Source organism: Leptodactylus fuscus, chromosome 8, assembly GCF_031893055.1.
Source record: "Leptodactylus fuscus isolate aLepFus1 chromosome 8, aLepFus1.hap2, whole genome shotgun sequence".
Classification (NCBI taxonomy): domain Eukaryota; kingdom Metazoa; phylum Chordata; class Amphibia; order Anura; family Leptodactylidae; genus Leptodactylus; species Leptodactylus fuscus.
The window spans coordinates 74,809,009-74,830,728 of record NC_134272.1 but is presented as its reverse complement, the minus strand read 5'-3'; the positions used below and the strand labels follow the sequence as shown (position 1 = coordinate 74,830,728).

Sequence of the window (21,720 nt, the reverse complement as noted above, 5' to 3'; positions counted from 1 at the left end):
TAGGAGCCCTGACAGTGTCATACACTATGTTTTATAGATATATAGTCCTAGGATTCCTGGCAGTGTCATACACTATGTTTTATAGATATATAGTCCTAGGATTCCTGGCAGTGTCATACACTATGTTTATAGATATATAGTCCTAGAAGTCCTGACAGTGTCATACACTATGTTTATAGATATATAGTCCTAGAAGTCCTGACAGTGTCATACACTATGTTTTATAGATATATAGTCCTAGGAGCCCTGACAGTGTCATACACTATGTTTATAGATATATAGTCCTAGAAGTCCTGACAGTGTCATACACTATGTTTTATAGATATATAGTCCTAGGAGTCCTGACAGTGTCATACACTATGTTTTATAGAAATATAGTCCTAGGAGCCCTGACAGTGTCGTACACTATGTTTTATAGAAATATAGTCCTAGGAGCCCTGATAGTGTCATACACTATGTATTATAGATATATAGTCCTAGGAGCCCTGACAGTGCCATATACTATGTATTATAGATGTATAGTCCTAGGAGCCCTGACAGTGTCATACACTATGTATTATAGATATATAGTCCTAGGAGTCCTGACAGTGCTATATACTATGTATTATAGATGTATAGTCCTAGGAGCCCTGACAGTGCCATATACTATGTATTATAGATGTATAGTCCTAGGAGCCCTGACAGTGCCATATACTATATATTATAGATATATAGTCCTAGGAGTCATGACACTGTTATACACTATGTATTATAGATATATAGTCCTAGGAGCCCTGACAGTGTCATACACTATGTTTTATAGATATATAGTCCTAGGAGCCCTGACAGTGTCGTACACTATGTTTTATAGATATATAGTCCTAGGAGTCCTGACAGTGTCATACATTATGTTTTTAAACATTCTTTCATTCTGACATATTTGTCTTATGACAAAGATTGGACTGAACCATTGGAACCCAAAACAAAACTGATCTTGAGGGCTCTACCCCTCTCTAATTCCAATTAATAAATCAGCCCCTGAGTATAGCACTTCTATACAGTTACATTAGTATTATTCTTGATCTTTAGCACTACAGTGTATAATATATACTGTATGTCTATTATATATGTTATTCTATTTTACTCTATCAATTTGGTGACCTAAAATTAATGTTTACATTATTTCTTTTTCCAAAGGCCACATTTAAAGGCTGGATGCCTATCATGTATGCTGCTGTTGATGCCCGACTGGTGGGTATCATTATTTTTATTCTGCTCTTGTCAGGCTACTTTGATATTTTTTGTGATATTTTGAGCTATTGTATGTATTTAGTTTCTAATAATCATATTTTGAATGAACCTATTTAAGTCCCTATACTCATTGGAGGGAGAGCTGTCGGTCACATGTAGCGCCTCCTACATGAATCTTTTCTCACAAATCCAAATATCAGTCGGATCCAGTCCCCTTACTTTATACTGCAAAAACAACAACAACCCCGCACGTGTGACATGACAGGTTCCCCTTAATTCTTGCTATGAGTTTATACCAAGCTATTTCTTGTACCCTGTTCAGTGTATTAACTATTTGTTCTTCTATTTTTTTTCACATAGAAAGATGAGCAACCCAGTTATGAGTGGAATTGCTTAATGTATATATACTTTGTAATCTTCATTATATTTGGGTCCTTCTTCACCTTGAACCTCTTCATTGGTGTCATTATAGATAATTTCAATCAGCAGAAAAAGAAGATAAGTATTACTTGTCATAATAGGAATGTTGTGCTATATGTATGATATACATGTATGATATATGTGTGATCTATATGTGACAGATGTATGATATATGTGTGTCAAGTTGTAAAGAGGACCTTACAACTCCTCACCACCAACAGGTCTTAGCACCTGTTAAGTAGTGCACTTCCCAGAATTTTTCTCTCTAGCCCCCACCCTTCCTGAGCAATCGATACAGTTATTTATAGACTCTCTACTGTCAGATGGGGAGTGTCTGACAGCAATGTCAGCATCTTTGCTCAGAATTACACCCCCTTACCTGCTTCTGCCTGACACTACGCATGTTATTATAGAATCTAGTTAGCATACCAGGCACCAAAACTAACTGCACTGTTTGTTCTGGAAGGGTGGGGTTGATAGAAAAATTTCCAGTTGCAGTGAAATAAGAGCTGGACTTGGAGATGGTGGCAGGTTTCTTACATTTGTACTTTTAATGAAATATTTCATGATTTGACTTATTAGCAAATATATCTAAAGGGGTTGTAGGGTAAGGACAAGATGGTCTTTATACCCTACTGTAACATATGGATTCCATTTGCTATAGTGCAGAGTCATAACCTTAAGTGGAACTCCGGCCAAACAATTAAAAAGTTACATAATGTAAATTACAGTGATGGTAATCTGGTGTTCAGCTGTGTCATGTGACCAGCAATAAGGCTCGCCTTATTGAGGATAAGTCGTTAGTAAAGGCCACTTGCCTGGAAATTTCTGGAAATCCTTTAATTGAGAAATGACATTCTCAGTTCCTTCTGTAACTTCTACAGAATATAGAAAGCCCGTGTAAGGGAATTGTTAGAGGAGCAACTCCCAGTAGCTGCTGGAACCCTGGGGGGAGGGGAACAACAAGACAGTGAGCCCTAAGCTTGAACACACCGCTGCCCCTACCTGCTTGCCTCACTGCCATAGGCGGCAGAAGAGAACTGGTCGACAAGCCCTTCCTAGATATATGTCATGACACAGAACACAGACAAACAACAACAAAGGGTGGGGTCAGCTAGTCAAGAAATACAGTACAGAATTATAATCCATGAGAATAGTCACAAGGGAAGCCAAGGGTCAGAGGTCAGTAATACAATAGAAGCAAAAAGAGAAGCTAGCAAGAACAACGTCTAAGGACAGAGCCACAATAGCCAGCAAGCTATGTGGGCTGATGGCCTGTATATAGGAAGCCCAAGACCCGCCCTAGGCTTGATTGGAAGACAGTCTGTCAACCGCACAGGCAAGACTAGAATTAACCATTTGATGAACAGAGGGAAACAAGGTGCAGGCGATGGGTGTGGTGGAAATTCAATTACAGAGATAGAGCAGAGTTCACACAGTGCAACGAAAAACACTAAGCAAAGAATCAAACTGAACTCATCTCCTGCGCTGCAGTGTGCTAGAGGAAGGTGGTGCGGAGACCCGAACAGGCAGAGACGTTACAGCCGGGTTCATGCATAGCTGCCTCTCAGCTCAGTCTGCAGCTGGATATGGCCAACTGTGCTGGGGGAATTGGAGTCAAGTGACCCCTTTTCTCCCACAAGAGGTGGAATCCAAAAGATTTCAACATTTATGGGAAGATCTCGTGGAGATTGCACTTTAGTAAAGTGGTGAAACAATGTCGATACTTAGATTTATGTTGGTTTTAATATCTTACCTAGGAGGACAAGACATCTTTATGACAGAGGAACAGAAGAAGTATTACAATGCAATGAAGAAACTTGGATCCAAGAAACCACAAAAGCCAATCCCACGACCTAAGGTTAGATTGTATTCACACAACATTCATCTGCTTATGACCAATGTCATAGATATGAAATTATCACACACCTCGGGAAAAAATGGTCCTCGTACAAAAAGTGTCAGTGTCCTGAATGGAAGGATCATGAAATATACAGAAAAATACATGAATATAAATATACATAAATATACATGTGAAATTATTATACTCTGGAGCCTCATCAGACCCCAGGGTATAATAGATATAGGTCTAGGGGAGGTGTCGCAAAATTTGTTGCGTGAGGTTTGCCCAACAATCTTGTGCAAGTCCGAAATGAAACACTTTCCTGGGCTCTGGAACAGATCCTCAAGTCTTTTCTGGTCTTAGAGACGTCATGAATGAAACACAGAGACTACTGAGTCCTGTGATTGGACCTTAGCGGTTATGTCAGTGTCATGAGGCGAAATGATAGTGTTGTAATGCACGTGACGTTATGTCATAGTTTAGTTTTGCGTCAAGACGCAGACATAAATTCTGAATTCTCATCGGTCTCTGTTGTCATTCATGATATCTCTATGATTAGAAGCGGCTAGAAAACCGGAGTCAGTGGAGCCCAGGAAAGGTGAGTAATACTATTCACTCACCCCCTGGACCTCCACTCATATTATGGGGTTGGAATAAAGGGTTCGTTGGTGGCGAACCCTCAAAATTTTTTGAAAATTTGTAAATAAAACTGTATGGGCATTATATAGTGTGTGATGAGGACATTATACTGTGTGGAGGCCACTATGGGACTTTGGTTGCCATTCCCCTCTGCTCAGTTGCCACTGCTCTTCCATTCTGTGCAAAGATTGTAGATCCTGGTATTGACTCGGTGGACTCCTGACTACCTTCTCTTCTATTTTATCCCCACAGAATGTTTTACAGGGATTTGTATTTGACATAGTTACAAACCAAATATTTGATATCACCGTCATGTGTCTCATATTCCTTAACATGGTAACGATGATGATCGAAACCGATGACCAGTCTAAAGACATGGAGAACAACTTGTACTGGATTAATATGGTCTTCATTGTGCTCTTTACTGGAGAATTCCTTCTCAAACTCTTCTCCTTGCGCCATTATTATTTCACCAATGGATGGAATATATTTGATTTGGTTGTGGTGATCATCTCCATTGTAGGTAAGTCAATGACTTGGATTCTCTGCTTGGATTGACTAGATATGTCAGCCCGAGTATCATGGTCACTATTAGAGATGAGCGAACACTAAAATGTTCGAGGTTCGAAATTCGATTCGAACAGCCGCTCAATGTTCGTGTGTTCGAACGGGTTTCGAACCCCATTATAGTCTATGGGGAACAGATACTCGTTAAGGGGGAAACCCAAATCCGTGTCTGGAGGGTCACCAAGTCCACTATGACACCCCAGGAAATGATGCCAACACCTCTGGAATGACACTGGGACAGCAGGGGAAGCATGTCTGGGGGCATCTAACACACCAAAGACCCTCTATTACCCCAACATCACAGCCTAACAACTACACACTTTACACACTCAATACCACCTCTCTGACAGTAGGAAAACACCTTGAAACATGTGTATTTGGCACTTGCAGTGAGGAGAGCTTGTCACCAGCAGTGAATTTGGCCCTTGTAGTAAGTTGAGGTTGGCACCAACATTTGTTTTGAAAATCAGGGTGGATTGAGCCTCTAACCAGCAGAGTTTGGGCAAATTCATGGTGGAGGGAGCCTCTAAAAACCCCAGTTTGGACCAATTCATGGTGGAGGGAGACTCTAAAAACCCCAGTTTGGACCAATTCATGGTGGAGGGAGACTCTAAAAACCCCAGTTTGGACCAATTCATGGTGGAGGGAGCCTCTAAAAACCCCAGTTTGGACCAATTCATGGTGGAGGGAGCCTCTAACCAGCCCAGTTTGGACCAATTAATGGTGGAGGGAGCCTCTAAACAGCCAAGTTTTGGGAAATTCATGGTGGAGGGAGCCTCTAACCAGCCCAGTTTGGACCAATTCATGGTGGAGGGAGCCTCTAACCAGCCCAGTTTGGACCAATTCATGGTGGAGGGAGCCTCTAAACAGCCCAGTTTGGGCAAATTCATGGTGGAGGGAGCCTCTAAAAAACCCAGTTTGGACCAATTCATGGTGGAGGGAGCCTCTAATTAGCCCAGTTTGGACCAATTAATGGTGGAGGGAGCCTCTAACCAGCCCAGTTTGGACCAATTAATGGTGGAGGGAGCCTCTAACCACCCCAGTTTGGGCAAATTCATGGTGGAGGGAGCCTCTAACCAGCCCAGTTTGGACCAATTAATGGTGGAGGGAGCCTCTAAACAGCCAAGTTTTGGGAAATTCATGGTGGAGGGAGCCTCTAACCAGCCCAGTTTGGACCAATTCATGGTGGAGGGAGCCTCTAAACAGCCCAGTTTGGGCAAATTCATGGTGGAGGGAGCCTCTAAACAGCCCAGTTTGGGCAAATTCATGGTGGAGGGAGCCTCTAACCAGCCCAGTTTGGACCAATTAATGGTGGAGGGAGCCTCTAAACAGCCAAGTTTTGGGAAATTCAAGGTGGAGGGAGCCTCTAACCAGCCCAGTTTGGACCAATTAATGGTGGAGGGAGCCTCTAACCACCCCAGTTTGGACCAATTCATGGTGGAGGGAGCCTCTAACCACCCCAGTTTGGACCAATTCATGGTGGAGGGAGCCTCTAAACAGCCCAGTTTGGGCAAATTCATGGTGGAGGGAGCCTCTAACCAGCCCAGTTTGGACCAATTAATGGTGGAGGGAGCCTCTAAACAGCCCAGTTTGGGCAAATTCATGGTGGAGGGAGCCTCTAACCAGCCCAGTTTGGACCAATTAATGGTGGAGGGAGCCTCTAAACAGCCAAGTTTTGGGAAATTCATGGTGGAGGGAGCCTCTAACCAGCCCAGTTTGGACCAATTAATGGTGGAGGGAGCCTCTAACCACCCCAGTTTGGGCAAATTCATGGTGGAGGGAGCCTCTAACCAGCCCAGTTTGGACCAATTAATGGTGGAGGGAGCCTCTAAACAGCCCAGTTTGGGCAAATTCATGGTGGAGGGAGCCTCTAAACAGCCAAGTTTTGGGAAATTCATGGTGGAGGGAGCCTCTAACCAGCCCAGTTTGGACCAATTCATGGTGGAGGGAGCCTCTAAACAGCCCAGTTTGGGCAAATTCATGGTGGAGGGAGCCTCTAAAAAACCCAGTTTGGACCAATTCATGGTGGAGGGAGCCTCTAATTAGCCCAGTTTGGACCAATTAATTGTGGAGGGAGCCTCTAACCAGCCCAGTTTGGACCAATTAATGGTGGAGGGAGCCTCTAACCACCCCAGTTTGGGCAAATTCATGGTGGAGGGAGCCTCTAACCAGCCCAGTTTGGACCAATTAATGGTGGAGGGAGCCTCTAACCAGCCCAGTTTGGACCAATTAATGGTGGAGGGAGCCTCTAACCACCCCAGTTTGGACCAATTCATGGTGGAGGGAGCCTCTAACCAGCCCAGTTTGGACCAATTCATGGTGGAGGGAGCCTCTAAACAGCCCAGTTTGGGCAAATTCATGGTGGAGGGAGCCTCTAAAAAACCCAGTTTGGACCAATTCATGGTGGAGGGAGCCTCTAATTAGCCCAGTTTGGACCAATTAATTGTGGAGGGAGCCTCTAACCAGCCCAGTTTGGACCAATTAATGGTGGAGGGAGCCTCTAAAAAACCCAGTTTGGACCAATTCATGGTGGAGGGAGCCTCTAAACAGCCCAGTTTGGGCAAATTCATGGTGGAGGGAGCCTCTAACCAGCCCAGTTTGGACCAATTAATGGTGGAGGGAGCCTCTAAACAGCCAAGTTTTGGGAAATTCATGGTGGAGGGAGCCTCTAACCAGCCCAGTTTGGACCAATTAATGGTGGAGGGAGCCTCTAACCAGCCCAGTTTGGACCAATTAATGGTGGAGGGAGCCTCTAACCAGCCCAGTTTGGACCAATTAATGGTGGAGGGAGCCTCTAAACAGCCAAGTTTTGGGAAATTCATGGTGGAGGGAGCCTCTAACCAGCCCAGTTTGGACCAATTCATGGTGGAGGGAGCCTCTAAACAGCCCAGTTTGGGCAAATTCATGGTGGAGGGAGCCTCTAAAAAACCCAGTTTGGACCAATTCATGGTGGAGGGAGCCTCTAATTAGCCCAGTTTGGACCAATTAATTGTGGAGGGAGCCTCTAACCAGCCCAGTTTGGACCAATTAATGGTGGAGGGAGCCTCTAACCACCCCAGTTTGGGCAAATTCATGGTGGAGGGAGCCTCTAACCAGCCCAGTTTGGACCAATTCATGGTGGAGGGAGCCTCTAACCAGCCCAGTTTGGACCAATTCATGGTGGAGGGAGCCTCTAAACAGCCCAGTTTGGGCAAATTCATGGTGGAGGGAGCCTCTAAAAAACCCAGTTTGGACCAATTCATGGTGGAGGGAGCCTCTAATTAGCCCAGTTTGGACCAATTAATTGTGGAGGGAGCCTCTAACCAGCCCAGTTTGGACCAATTAATGGTGGAGGGAGCCTCTAACCACCCCAGTTTGGGCAAATTCATGGTGGAGGGAGCCTCTAACCAGCCCAGTTTGGACCAATTAATGGTGGAGGGAGCCTCTAACCAGCCCAGTTTGGACCAATTAATGGTGGAGGGAGCCTCTAACCACCCCAGTTTGGACCAATTCATGGTGGAGGGAGCCTCTAACCACCCCAGTTTGGACCAATTCATGGTGGAGGGAGCCTCTAAACAGCCCAGTTTGGGCAAATTCATGGTGGAGGGAGCCTCTAACCAGCCCAGTTTGGACCAATTAATGGTGGAGGGAGCCTCTAAACAGCCCAGTTTGGGCAAATTCATGGTGGAGGGAGCCTCTAACCAGCCCAGTTTGGACCAATTAATGGTGGAGGGAGCCTCTAACCACCCCAGTTTGGACCAATTCATGGTGGAGGGAGCCTCTAACCACCCCAGTTTGGACCAATTCATGGTGGAGGGAGCCTCTAAACAGCCCAGTTTGGGCAAATTCATGGTGGAGGGAGCCTCTAACCAGCCCAGTTTGGACCAATTAATGGTGGAGGGAGCCTCTAAACAGCCCAGTTTGGGCAAATTCATGGTGGAGGGAGCCTCTAACCAGCCCAGTTTGGACCAATTAATGGTGGAGGGAGCCTCTAAACAGCCAAGTTTTGGGAAATTCATGGTGGAGGGAGCCTCTAACCAGCCCAGTTTGGACCAATTAATGGTGGAGGGAGCCTCTAACCACCCCAGTTTGGGCAAATTCATGGTGGAGGGAGCCTCTAACCAGCCCAGTTTGGACCAATTAATGGTGGAGGGAGCCTCTAAACAGCCCAGTTTGGGCAAATTCATGGTGGAGGGAGCCTCTAAACAGCCAAGTTTTGGGAAATTCATGGTGGAGGGAGCCTCTAACCAGCCCAGTTTGGACCAATTCATGGTGGAGGGAGCCTCTAAACAGCCCAGTTTGGGCAAATTCATGGTGGAGGGAGCCTCTAAAAAACCCAGTTTGGACCAATTCATGGTGGAGGGAGCCTCTAAACAGCCCAGTTTGGGCAAATTCATGGTGGAGGGAGCCTCTAACCAGCAGAGTTGGGGGAAATCAGGGTGGAGGGAGCCTAGTATTAGCAGAATTGTGCAACGCTTATGGTGGATGAGTATGAGGATGCGGAGGAATTGGAGAGGTTGAGTACAGACATGGAGTTTCATGTTGGGGTGCTTTACACAGGTGGGCACAAAAATGACGGCTCTACCCAGTGGTGGTTCATTTTTATCAAAGTGAGCCGGTCGGCACTCTCAGCTGACAGACGGGTGCGCTTGTCAGTGATGATGCCACCGGCTGCACTGAACACCCTCTCAGATAGGACGCTGGCGGCAGGACAGGACAGCACCTCCAAGGCATATAGGGCAAGTTCAAGCCACAGGTCCAACTTCGACACCCAATACGTGTAGGGCGCAGAGGGGTCGGAGAGGACAGGGCTGTGGTCGGAAAGGTATTCCCGCAACATGCGCCTATACTTCTCACGCCTGGTGACACTAGGACCCTCCGTGGCGGCACTTTGGCGAGGGGGTGCCATCAAGGTGTCCCAGACCTTAGACAGTGTGCCCCTCGTTTGTGTGGACCGGTGAGAACTTGGTTGCCTACTGGAGGAACTGCCCTCCCTGCCGCCAACGTCACATGCTGGAAACATCTCCATCATATTCTGCACCAATTGCCTGTGGCAAGCATTGATGCGATTGGCCCTCCCCTCTACCGGAATAAAAGACGAGATGTTGTTTTTATACCGGGGGTCAAGGATAGCAAAGATCCAGTACTGGTTGTCCTCCATGATTTTGACAATACGCTTGTCGGTTGTAAAGCACCCCAACATGAACTCAGCCATGTCTGCCACAGTGTTAGTTGGCATGACTCCTCTGGCCCCACCGGAAAGTTCAATCTCCATTTCCTCCTCATCCTCCATGTCTACCCATCCGCGCTGCAACAATGGGACGATTCGAAGTTGCCCGGAAGCCTCCTGTATCACCATCACATCATCGGACAACTCTTCTTCCTCCTCCTCCTCCTCCTCCTCCTCCATTAAACGCAGTGAAGCGGACAGATGTGTGGACCTACTCTCCAGCTGTGACGGATCGGATGCTATCCCTAACTCCTCTGTGTGATCTGAGTTATCCCTGATGTCAATCAGGGATTCTCTCAGAACACACAAGAGCGGGATTGTAAGGCTCACCATCGCATCCTCAGAGCTCACCCTCCTTGTGGACTCCTCAAAGACCCGTAGGATGTCACAAAGGTCTCTCATCCATGGCCACTCATGGATGTGAAACTGAGGCAGCTGACTTTGTGGCACCCTAGGGTTTTGTAGCTGGTATTCCATCAAAGGTCTCTGCTGCTCAACCACTCTATTCAACATCTGAAACGTTGAGTTCCAGCGTGTGGGGACGTCGCACAAAAGCCGGTGTTGTGGCACATGCAGGCGTTGCTGGAGAGATTTTAAGCTAGCAGCGGCTACTGTCGACTTGCGAAAGTGGGCGCACATGCGCCGCACTTTCACCAGTAGCTCTGGAACATTGGGGTAGCTCTTTAGGAAACGTTGCACCACTAGGTTGAAGACGTGGGCCAGGCATGGAACATGTTGGAGTCCGGCAAGCTCCAGAGCTGCTACCAGGTTCCGGCCGTTATCACAAACGACCATGCCTGGGCCCAGGTGCAGCGGCTCAAACCATATTGCCGTCTCATCGAGGAGGGCATCCCTCACCTCGGAGGCAGTGTGCTGTCTGTCCCCCAAGCTGATCAGCTTCAGCACAGCCTGCTGACGTCTACCAACGCCAGTGCTGCAACGTTTCCAACTCGTAGCTGGGGTCAATCTAACAGCGGAGGAGGAGGCGGTGGCGGAGGAGGAGGCGGTGGCGGAGGAGGAGGCGGTAGAGGAGGAGGAGGAGGAGGGGGGTGTTCTTCTCGTGTCCCTGCCAGGAATGTTAGGCGGGGAGACGAGGTACACCGGGCCAGTTTGGGAAGCAGTCCCAGCCTCAACTACATTCACCCAGTGTGCCGTCAGTGAAATGTAGCGTCCCTGTCCGCATGCACTTGTCCACGCGTCGGTGGTCAAGTGGACCTTTGTGCAAAGCGCGGAACTAAGGGCCCGCCTGATGTTGAGTGACACGTGCTGGTGCAAGGCGGGGACGGCACACCGGGAGAAGTAGTGACGGCTAGGGACGGCATAGCGAGGTGCCGCAGTTGCCATCAGGTCCAGGAAGGCGGGAGTTTCAACAAGCCGGAACGCCAACATCTCCTGGGCCAGCAGTTTAGCGATGTTGGCGTTCAAGGCTTGCGCGTGTGGGTGGTTAGCAGTGTATTTCTGCCGCCGCTCCAATGTCTGAGAGATGGTGGGTTGTTGTAAAGAAACGCCTGATGGTGCCTTTGATGGTGCAGGAGAAGGAGATAAGACAGGACCAGGGGAGGATGAGGTAGAAGTCAACAAAGTGGCGGAGGCAGATGAAGTGGTGTCCTGGCTCGTCCTCTGGAGTGCATCGCCAGCACAGTCAGCAGTGGCAGTGGCAGAGGCAGAGGCAGAGGCAGTGGCAGTGGCGTGAACGGCAGTCGGCCTTTGTCCTGCCGTTGCTGCCTGCCACTGATTCCAGTGCTTGGATTCCAAATGACGGCGCATTGAAGTGGTGGACAGGTTGCTCTTCTCAGAGCCCCTAATCAATTTCGAGAGGCAAATTGTGCAGACAACACTATATCTGTCCTCGGCGCATTCCTTGAAAAAACTCCACACCTTCGAGAAACGTGCCCTCGAGGTGGGAGTTTTTCGGGGCTGGGTACGAACTGGAACATCTTGGGAGATTCCGGGTGTGGCCTGGCTTCGCCTAAGCTGCTGACCTCTGCCTCTGCCTCTAGCTACCCTTTTTGGTGCTGCACCTGCCTCAACATCCACACTACTTTCCCCGCTTGACATCCCCCCTGTCCAGGTCGGGTCAGTGTCCTCATCATCCACCACTTCCTCTTCCAACTCCTGTCTCATCTCCTCCTCCCGCACAATGCGCCGGTCAACTGGATGCCCTGACGGCAACTGCGTCACATCATCGTCGATGAGGGTGGGTTGCTGGTCATCCACCACCAAATCGAACGGAGATGGAGGAGACTCTAGTGTTTGAGCATCTGGATACAGATGCTCCTCTGTTAGGTTCGTGGAATCGTGACGTGGAGAGGCAGGTTGAGGGACAATGAAAGGAGCGGAGAACAGCTCTGGGGAGCAGGGACAGTTTGGGTTATTGTTCTGTAAAGCTTCGGAATTTTGGGAGGAAGGAAGACAAGACTGTTGGGTAATAGGAGGAGAGGAGGCAGAGTCTGACTGGCTGCTGGACAATGTGCTGTAAGCGTTCTCTGACAGCCATTGCAAGACCTGTTCCTGGTTCTCGGGCCTACTAAGGTTTGTACCCTGCAGTTTAGTTAATGTGGCAAGCAACCCTGGCACTGTGGAGTGGCGCAATGCTTGCTGCCCCACAGGAGTAGGCACGGGACGCCCTGTGGCTTCACTGCTACCTTGCTCCCCAGAACCATTCCCCCGACCTCGCCCACGGCCTCGTCCACGTCCCTTTCCGGGAGCCTTGCGCATTTTGAATTCCTAGTTAGAAATTGGCACTGTATACCAGTAGTAAAAATTGTGGGTGCACGTAACCCCAATATATTCTTTGAATTCCCAGTCAGACACTGGCACTATATGGCAGTAGCAAGAAATGAGGGTATTTGTATTCCCAATATACTCTTTGAATTCCCAGTCAGACAATGGCACTGTATACCAGTAGTAAAAATTGTGGGTGCACGTAACCCCAATATATTCTTTGAATTACCAGTCAGAAACTGGCACTATATGGCAGTAGCAAGAAATGAGGGTATTTATAACCCCAATATATTCTTTGAATTCCCAGTCAGACAATGGCACTGTATACCAGTAGTAAAAATTGTGGGTGCACGTAACCCCAATATATTCTTTGAATTACCAGTCAGAAACTGGCACTATATGGCAGTAGCAAGAAATGAGGGTATTTATAACCCCAATATATTCTTTGAATTCCCAGTCAGACAATGGCACTGTATACCAGTAGTAAAAATTGTGGGTGCACGTAACCCCAATATATTCTTTGAATTCCCAGTCAGAAACTGGCACTATATGGCAGTAGCAAGAAATGAGGGTATTTATAACCCCAATATATTCTTTGAATTCCCAGTCAGACAATGGCACTGTATACCAGTAGTAAAAATTGTGGGTGCACGTAACCCCAATATATTCTTTGAATTCCCAGTCAGAAACTGGCACTATATGGCAGTAGCAAGAAATGAGGGTATTTGTATTCCCAATATACTCTTTGAATTCCCAGTCAGACAATGGCACTGTATACCAGTAGTAAAAATTGTGGGTGCACGTAACCCCAATATATTCTTTGAATTCCCAGTCAGAAACTGGCACTATATGGCAGTAGCAAGAAATGAGGGTATTTGTATTCCCAATATACTCTTTGAATTCCCAGTCAGACAATGGCACTGTATACCAGTAGTAAAAATTGTGGGTGCACGTAACCCCAATATATTCTTTGAATTCCCAGTCAGACACTGGCACTATATGGCAGTAGCAAGAAATGAGGGTATTTGTATTCCCAATATACTCTTTGAATTCCCAGTCAGACAATGGCACTGTATACCAGTAGTAAAAATTGTGGGTGCACGTAACCCCAATATATTCTTTGAATTCCCAGTCAGAAACTGGCACTATATGGCAGTAGCAAGAAATGAGGGTATTTGTATTCCCAATATACTCTTTGAATTCCCAGTCAGACAATGGCACTGTATACCAGTAGTAAAAATTGTGGGTGCACGTAACCCCAATATATTCTTTGAATTCCCAGTCAGACACTGGCACTATATGGCAGTAGCAAGAAATGAGGGTATTTGTATTCCCAATATACTCTTTGAATTCCCAGTCAGACAATGGCACTGTATACCAGTAGTAAAAATTGTGGGTGCACGTAACCCCAATATATTCTTTGAATTCCCAGTCAGAAACTGGCACTATATGGCAGTAGCAAGAAATGAGGGTATTTGTATTCCCAATATACTCTTTGAATTCCCAGTCAGACAATGGCACTGTATACCAGTAGTAAAAATTGTGGGTGCACGTAACCCCAATATATTCTTTGAATTCCCAGTCAGACACTGGCACTATATGGCAGTAGCAAGAAATGAGGGTATTTGTATTCCCAATATACTCTTTGAATTCCCAGTCAGACAATGGCACTGTATACCAGTAGTAAAAATTGTGGGTGCACGTAACCCCAATATATTCTTTGAATTCCCAGTCAGAAACTGGCACTATATGGCAGTAGCAAGAAATGAGGGTATTTGTATTCCCAATATACTCTTTGAATTCCCAGTCAGACAATGGCACTGTATACCAGTAGTAAAAATTGTGGGTGCACGTAACCCCAATATATTCTTTGAATTCCCAGTCAGACACTGGCACTATATGGCAGTAGCAAGAAATGAGGGTATTTGTATTCCCAATATACTCTTTGAATTCCCAGTCAGACAATGGCACTGTATACCAGTAGTAAAAATTGTGGGTGCACGTAACCCCAATATATTCTTTGAATTACCAGTCAGAAACTGGCACTATATGGCAGTAGCAAGAAATGAGGGTATTTATAACCCCAATATATTCTTTGAATTCCCAGTCAGACAATGGCACTGTATACCAGTAGTAAAAATTGTGGGTGCACGTAACCCCAATATATTCTTTGAATTACCAGTCAGAAACTGGCACTATATGGCAGTAGCAAGAAATGAGGGTATTTATAACCCCAATATATTCTTTGAATTCCCAGTCAGACAATGGCACTGTATACCAGTAGTAAAAATTGTGGGTGCACGTAACCCCAATATATTCTTTGAATTCCCAGTCAGAAACTGGCACTATATGGCAGTAGCAAGAAATGAGGGTATTTATAACCCCAATATATTCTTTGAATTCCCAGTCAGACAATGGCACTGTATACCAGTAGTAAAAATTGTGGGTGCACGTAACCCCAATATATTCTTTGAATTCCCAGTCAGAAACTGGCACTATATGGCAGTAGCAAGAAATGAGGGTATTTGTATTCCCAATATACTCTTTGAATTCCCAGTCAGACAATGGCACTGTATACCAGTAGTAAAAATTGTGGGTGCACGTAACCCCAATATATTCTTTGAATTCCCAGTCAGACACTGGCACTATATGGCAGTAGCAAGAAATGAGGGTATTTGTATTCCCAATATACTCTTTGAATTCCCAGTCAGACAATGGCACTGTATACCAGTAGTAAAAATTGTGGGTGCACGTAACCCCAATATATTCTTTGAATTCCCAGTCAGAAACTGGCACTATATGGCAGTAGCAAGAAATGAGGGTATTTGTATTCCCAATATACTCTTTGAATTCCCAGTCAGACAATGGCACTGTATACCAGTAGTAAAAATTGTGGGTGCACGTAACCCCAATATATTCTTTGAATTCCCAGTCAGACACTGGCACTATATGGCAGTAGCAAGAAATGAGGGTATTTGTATTCCCAATATACTCTTTGAATTCCCAGTCAGACAATGGCACTGTATACCAGTAGTAAAAATTGTGGGTGCACGTAACCCCAATATATTCTTTGAATTACCAGTCAGAAACTGGCACTATATGGCAGTAGCAAGAAATGAGGGTATTTATAACCCCAATATATTCTTTGAATTCCCAGTCAGACAATGGCACTGTATACCAGTAGTAAAAATTGTGGGTGCACGTAACCCCAATATATTCTTTGAATTCCCAGTCAGAAACTGGCACTATATGGCAGTAGCAAGAAATGAGGGTATTTATAACCCCAATATATTCTTTGAATTCCCAGTCAGACAATGGCACTGTATACCAGTAGTAAAAATTGTGGGTGCACGTAACCCCAATATATTCTTTGAATTCCCAGTCAGAAACTGGCACTATATGGCAGTAGCAAGAAATGAGGGTATTTGTATTCCCAATATACTCTTTGAATTCCCAGTCAGACAATGGCACTGTATACCAGTAGTAAAAATTGTGGGTGCACGTAACCCCAATATATTCTTTGAATTCCCAGTCAGACACTGGCACTATATGGCAGTAGCAAGAAATGAGGGTATTTGTATTCCCAATATACTCTTTGAATTCCCAGTCAGACAATGGCACTGTATACCAGTAGTAAAAATTGTGGGTGCACGTAACCCCAATATATTCTTTGAATTCCCAGTCAGAAACTGGCACTATATGGCAGTAGCAAGAAATGAGGGTATTTATAACCCCAATATATTCTTTGAATTCCCAGTCAGACAATGGCACTGTATACCAGTAGTAAAAATTGTGGGTGCACGTAACCCCAATATATTCTTTGAATTCCCAGTCAGAAACTGGCACTATATGGCAGTAGCAAGAAATGAGGGTATTTGTATTCCCAATATACTCTTTGAATTCCCAGTCAGACAATGGCACTGTATACCAGTAGTAAAAATTGTGGGTGCACGTAACCCCAATATATTCTTTGAATTCCCAGTCAGACACTGGCACTATATGGCAGTAGCAAGAAATGAGGGTATTTGTATTCCCAATATATTCTTTGAATTCCCAGTCAGACAATGGCACTGTATACCAGTAGTAAAAATTGTGGGTGCACGTAACCCCAATATATTCTTTGAATTACCAGTCAGAAACTGGCACTATATGGCAGTAGCAAGAAATGAGGGTATTTGTATTCCCAATATATTCTTTGAATTCCCAGTCAGACAATGGCACTGTATACCAGTAGTAAAAATTGTGGGTGTATATAGCCCCAATTCTATTGCTAGGGGACTTGCAGGGTATTTCTGGGGTGAAGGTGGGGGGGCACACCGTTGGAACGGGTATCGGGGTATATATCGGGTATACGGGAATACACTGACAGTGTATTCCATTCAGGATCCTGGGAAAGCTGGGTTGCGGCGATTGAGCCCGTCAGTGCCACGTTACACTGACAAGCTTCTCCCTGGAATTTAGCTCTTACAAGAGCTGTTGGTTGTCTTCTCCTTCCTATCCTAGCCTGTCCCTGCCTACCCAGAATCTAAGCCCTAGCTAGCTGGACGGAAACCTCCGTCCTCGGTGAATTGCAAGCTCAGAATGACGCGAAGCTGGGCGTCGCTGTTCTTTTAAATTAGAGGTCACATGTTTTCGGCAGCCAATGGGTTTTGCCTACTTTTTTCAACGTCACCGGTGTCGTAGTTCCTGTCCCACCTACCCAGCGCTGTTATTGGAGCAAAAAAGGCGCCAGGGAAGGTGGGAGGGGAATCGAGTAATGGCGCACTTTACCACGCGGTGTTCGATTCGATTCGAACATGCCGAACAGCCTAATATCCGATCGAACATGAGTTCGATAGAACACTGTTCGCTCATCTCTAGTCACTATTACTATTACACAAGCACTAGTAGATATTCAGAGCAAAATAGGATCAAACTAGACACCAGGAGGGGAGGAAGAAGCACATGGGAGGAGGAAGACAAGGAGGAGGAGCATGTGCGTCTCTCACCCCCCAGGTGTTTAGTGTGGAGAGTGTCCTGTAGTCCATTGAGATGGCATTCGATATGTATTTGTTATAGAGGTATTTTGCTCTGAATAGAGACATATATGAATTAGAATAATCTTTATAGGTGCATACATGGATATTTCACTCTCATCTTTACTATATATAGATAGACACTGTTGACCATCATCTCCTCCTCACTATGCTCCGCTCAGTTGGCCTCAATGACACTGCGCTCTTCTGGTTCTCCTCTTGTCTCTCAGACCACACTTTCAGTGTATCATTTGCGGGCTCTGTTTCCTCCCCTCTTTCCCTTGCTGTTGGGGTTCCTCAGGGCTCGGTCCTCGGCCCCCTGCTCTTTTCTCTCTACACAGCCCCCATTGGACAAACCATTGCCAGATTTGGCTTCAGGTACCATCTTTATGCTGATGACAGCCAATTATACACATCTTCCCGTGACATCACCCCTGCACTCATACAGAACACCAGTGACTGTCTGTCTGCTGTCTCAAATATCATGTCCTCACTCTATCTGAAACTAAATCTCTCCAAGACTGAACTACTACTGTTTCCACCATCTAATAGATCTGTCCCTGATATATCCATTGCAGTCTCAGGCCTTACTATAACTCCTAGGCAGCAGGCCCGCTGCCTCGGGGTCATGTTTGATGCAGACCTTTCCTTCACCCCTCATATTGAATCACTCGCACGTTCATGTCACCTCCACCTCAAAAACATCTCCAGAATACACCCTTTCCTTACCAGAGATACACTAAAGACACTTATTGTCTCTCTGATTCATTCTCGCCTTGACTACTGTAACTCCTTACTAATCGGTCTTCCCCTCACTAAACTCTCCCCTCTACAATCTATTCTGAATGCAGCGGCCAGGCTCATCTATCAGGCTAGACGCTACAGTGATGCCTCAGGTCTGTGCCAGTCGCTACACTGGCTGCCTATTCATTATAGAATAAAATATACAGTTATCATCCTCATCCACAAGGCTCTCCATAATACCGCACTCCATACATGTCCTCCCTCATCTCTGTCTACCGCCCAACCCGTGTTCTCCGTTCACTCAATGACCTAACATTTACATCCTCTAGGTTTCCTAACCTATCTATCTGCAGGTCAGGGGTGATATTCTGGTGACAGTAACCTATCTATCTGCAGGTCAGGGGTGATATTCTGGTGACAGTAACCTATCTATCTGCAGGACTGGGGTGATATTCTGGGTTCTAGTTACCTAACCTATCTATCTGCAGGACTGGGGTGATATTCTGGGTTCTGGTTACCTACCCTATCTATCTGCAGGTCCGGGATGATATGCTGGTTCTGGTGACAGTAACCTATCTATCTGCAGGTCCGGGGTGATATGCACACATTTATACTGCACATCTATACTGTTTATACATGTTTGGAATGTAATATATTGTATTTTATCTATTCCCTACAGGCATGTTTCTGGCAAATATTATAGAGAAATATTTTGTTTCGCCGACACTATTCAGAGTTATACGATTGGCAAGAATTGGAAGAATTTTGCGTCTTATTAAAGGAGCGAAGGGAATCCGTACTCTGCTTTTCGCTTTGATGATGTCACTTCCTGCTTTATTCAATATTGGTCTCCTGCTCTTCTTAGTCATGTTCATTTACGCCATCTTTGGGATGTCCAGTTTTTCCTCTCTGCCACATGGTGGGGGCATCGATGACATTTTCAACTTTAGAACTTTTGGCAACAGTATGCTTTGCTTGTTCATGATCACGACATCAGCAGGGTGGGATCTTCTGTTGGAGCCAAATCTTAGGACAGGAAAATTAGATTGCATCCAAGAGTTTCCACCTGCCACAAGTAATAAAACCGACTGTGGGAACTCATCGGTGGCCATTTTATTTTTTGTCAGCTACATCATCATCTCATTTCTCATAGTGGTAAACATGTACATTGCTGTCATTCTGGAGAATTTTAGTGTTGCCACGGAAGAAAGTGCGGAACCTTTAGGAGAAGATGACTTTGACATGTTCTATGAGGTTTGGGAAAAGTTTGATCCAAAGGCTACACAGTTTATTGAGTACAATAAACTTTTTGATTTCGCAGATGCGCTGGATCCACCTCTGCAAGTACCAAAACCAAACCAAATTCAGCTCATTGCGATGGATCTGCCCATGGTCAATGGAGACAGAATCCACTGCCTTGACATTCTCTTTGCTTTCACAAAACGTGTTTTGGGTGGTGAGGAAGGTATGGACTCTCTACGCTTAACAATGGAGGATCGCTTTATGGCCTCTAACCCATCTAAGACTCCTTACGAGCCCATTACAAGCACCCTAAGACGTAAACAAGAAGAAGTGTCTGCTCTTGTTATACAGCGCTGCTATAGGCGTTACCGCGTTAGGAAAACTCATCAAGGTTCGGCAATGCCCAGAAAAAACAAAAATAAACGTAATAGCATAGCGTCCAAAACTGAGCGAAGGTTTTCAAAGTTTATGGAAAGTTCCATCACGTTCGAATCAGACATGTCCAGTTCCACCATGTCACCCCCGTCCTATGACAGTATCAAAAAGACTCATGGAAAAGACAATACTGTAAAGAAAGAAGACGATACCGATAGCAAAAGGCGTACAAAATAAATTCATGTTGATTGTGTGATACAAGATTTATACAGAGGATTGAAAACTAACAAGGTCCGCAGGTGTCTGCTTGGAGATCTATGCCAAATTGTCTAATCTATGTATGATGTAAGTTTAGTGCCTATAAAACTGTATGGGAATGAAGCTTTCTACGGGATCTACAAAAGGTCTAGAAACTTTTTGGAGGCTCATTTTTGTATTCAAACTAAGAACTTTATGATGCAAATTATCCACTTAAGCTAAGGATCATTTGGGCTTAGGTGTCTATACACTCTGCTGGACAATCACATTGACTTCTGCTGCTTTTTTAAGCCCTCACGTGATCATTGGATGCATTCATTAGACATAAAAAAACAAAAAGTTCCATCACTACGGCCGATGGACGGAACGGATCACTTACCGCTCACCCTATTGAAGCTACAGAATCTATTTTTACCAAGTATCTCTTGACTAAAGATGATGTCCAATGTTCAATAATATGTTAATGTGCCTCTGACGTCACAAATGGTTCCGGATCTTCGGCTTGAACACGTTCTACACGCTTCTGTAAAGTGCTCTTCTGTACAAATTTTTGGGAAAAAAAAAAAATCTCACAGAACGCATATACTTATATATCATTAGGGAATTTCACATGAACAGATGCAGTAACAAAAATCTACTCTCTATAATCACATTTTTTTTACCTTTTTGATTATTTTATTCAACGAATACGTTGGAGGTCTTGCCTTGTTTTTCTCTAGTCCTCCAAGGATGAATACAACTGGGTAGACTGAATTCTTTCAGTGCCTGGGTTTTTCATTTATTCTTTATTTTTCTTGTTTTTGGGCATAATAAGGAGGCCCGGGAAAAAGTAGTTGCTATAAAGAAGTCTGAATAAAACTTGTTGTATCTTATGCCAGTCAAGGTGGAGTGGGAAGTAATAGAGGTTCCAGCCGCATTTAGTATAAGGCACTGATGGGATCATACATGTGGCTCATTCTGACTTCTCAAAAAATTGAATCAAGAAGAATTTCTCCAAAAATTTGCTCTATTTACTGTTCAATTATTTAAAGGGCACCTATCATTTAAGAAAAAAAGATTTTACATGTGATAGTGACGTCCTATATTTTGATGGGAATCCGTGTGCTGAGACCCCCACTAATTGGGAAACCCCTTTATCTCTGAGCTCAGTGACTTTCTATGGACCCTTACACTGTTCTCTGAGAGATAAAGGGCCACGATACATCTGCCCCTTTATTTGAGGGATTGGTAGGGGCCTGAGCATCTAGAAACCTCTAAGATGCCACTAAGGCCTGGTTCACATCTGCATTCGGTAATCCGTTCTGGGGGCCCCCCCGAACGGACTACCGAATGCATTGGCAAGCGGTGTGCAGTGACAGCACATGGACCACATAGACTATAATGGGGTCCGTGTGCTTGCCGCACGGTGTCCGCACGTGTCATGCGGACAGAAAAGTAGATCGTGAAGTGCTTTT

The 21,720-nt window shown here is 45.3% G+C and overlaps 1 protein-coding gene across 4 annotated transcripts in view; it reads left to right on the top strand.

Annotated features, from left to right (window-relative positions):
* The window catches only part of LOC142216414 (sodium channel protein type 2 subunit alpha-like), a 100,921-nt gene extending 80,032 nt beyond the window's left edge, over positions 1-20,889 (top strand). For 3 of the 4 annotated variants that reach the window (XM_075284221.1, XM_075284220.1, XM_075284218.1), the window contains 5 exons: positions 1,177-1,230; positions 1,591-1,732; positions 3,411-3,511; positions 4,385-4,655; positions 19,071-20,889. In XM_075284221.1, coding sequence (XP_075140322.1) covers positions 1,177-1,230; positions 1,591-1,732; positions 3,411-3,511; positions 4,385-4,655; positions 19,071-20,245 — 1,743 coding nt within the window. In that variant the 3' untranslated portion in view covers positions 20,246-20,889. Of the gene's footprint in view, positions 1-1,176; positions 1,231-1,590; positions 1,733-3,406; positions 3,512-4,384; positions 4,656-19,070 lie in introns of all 4 variants that reach the window. The other variant, XM_075284219.1, reaches the window with a different exon arrangement.
* Positions 20,890-21,720: the final 831 nt, after the last annotated feature.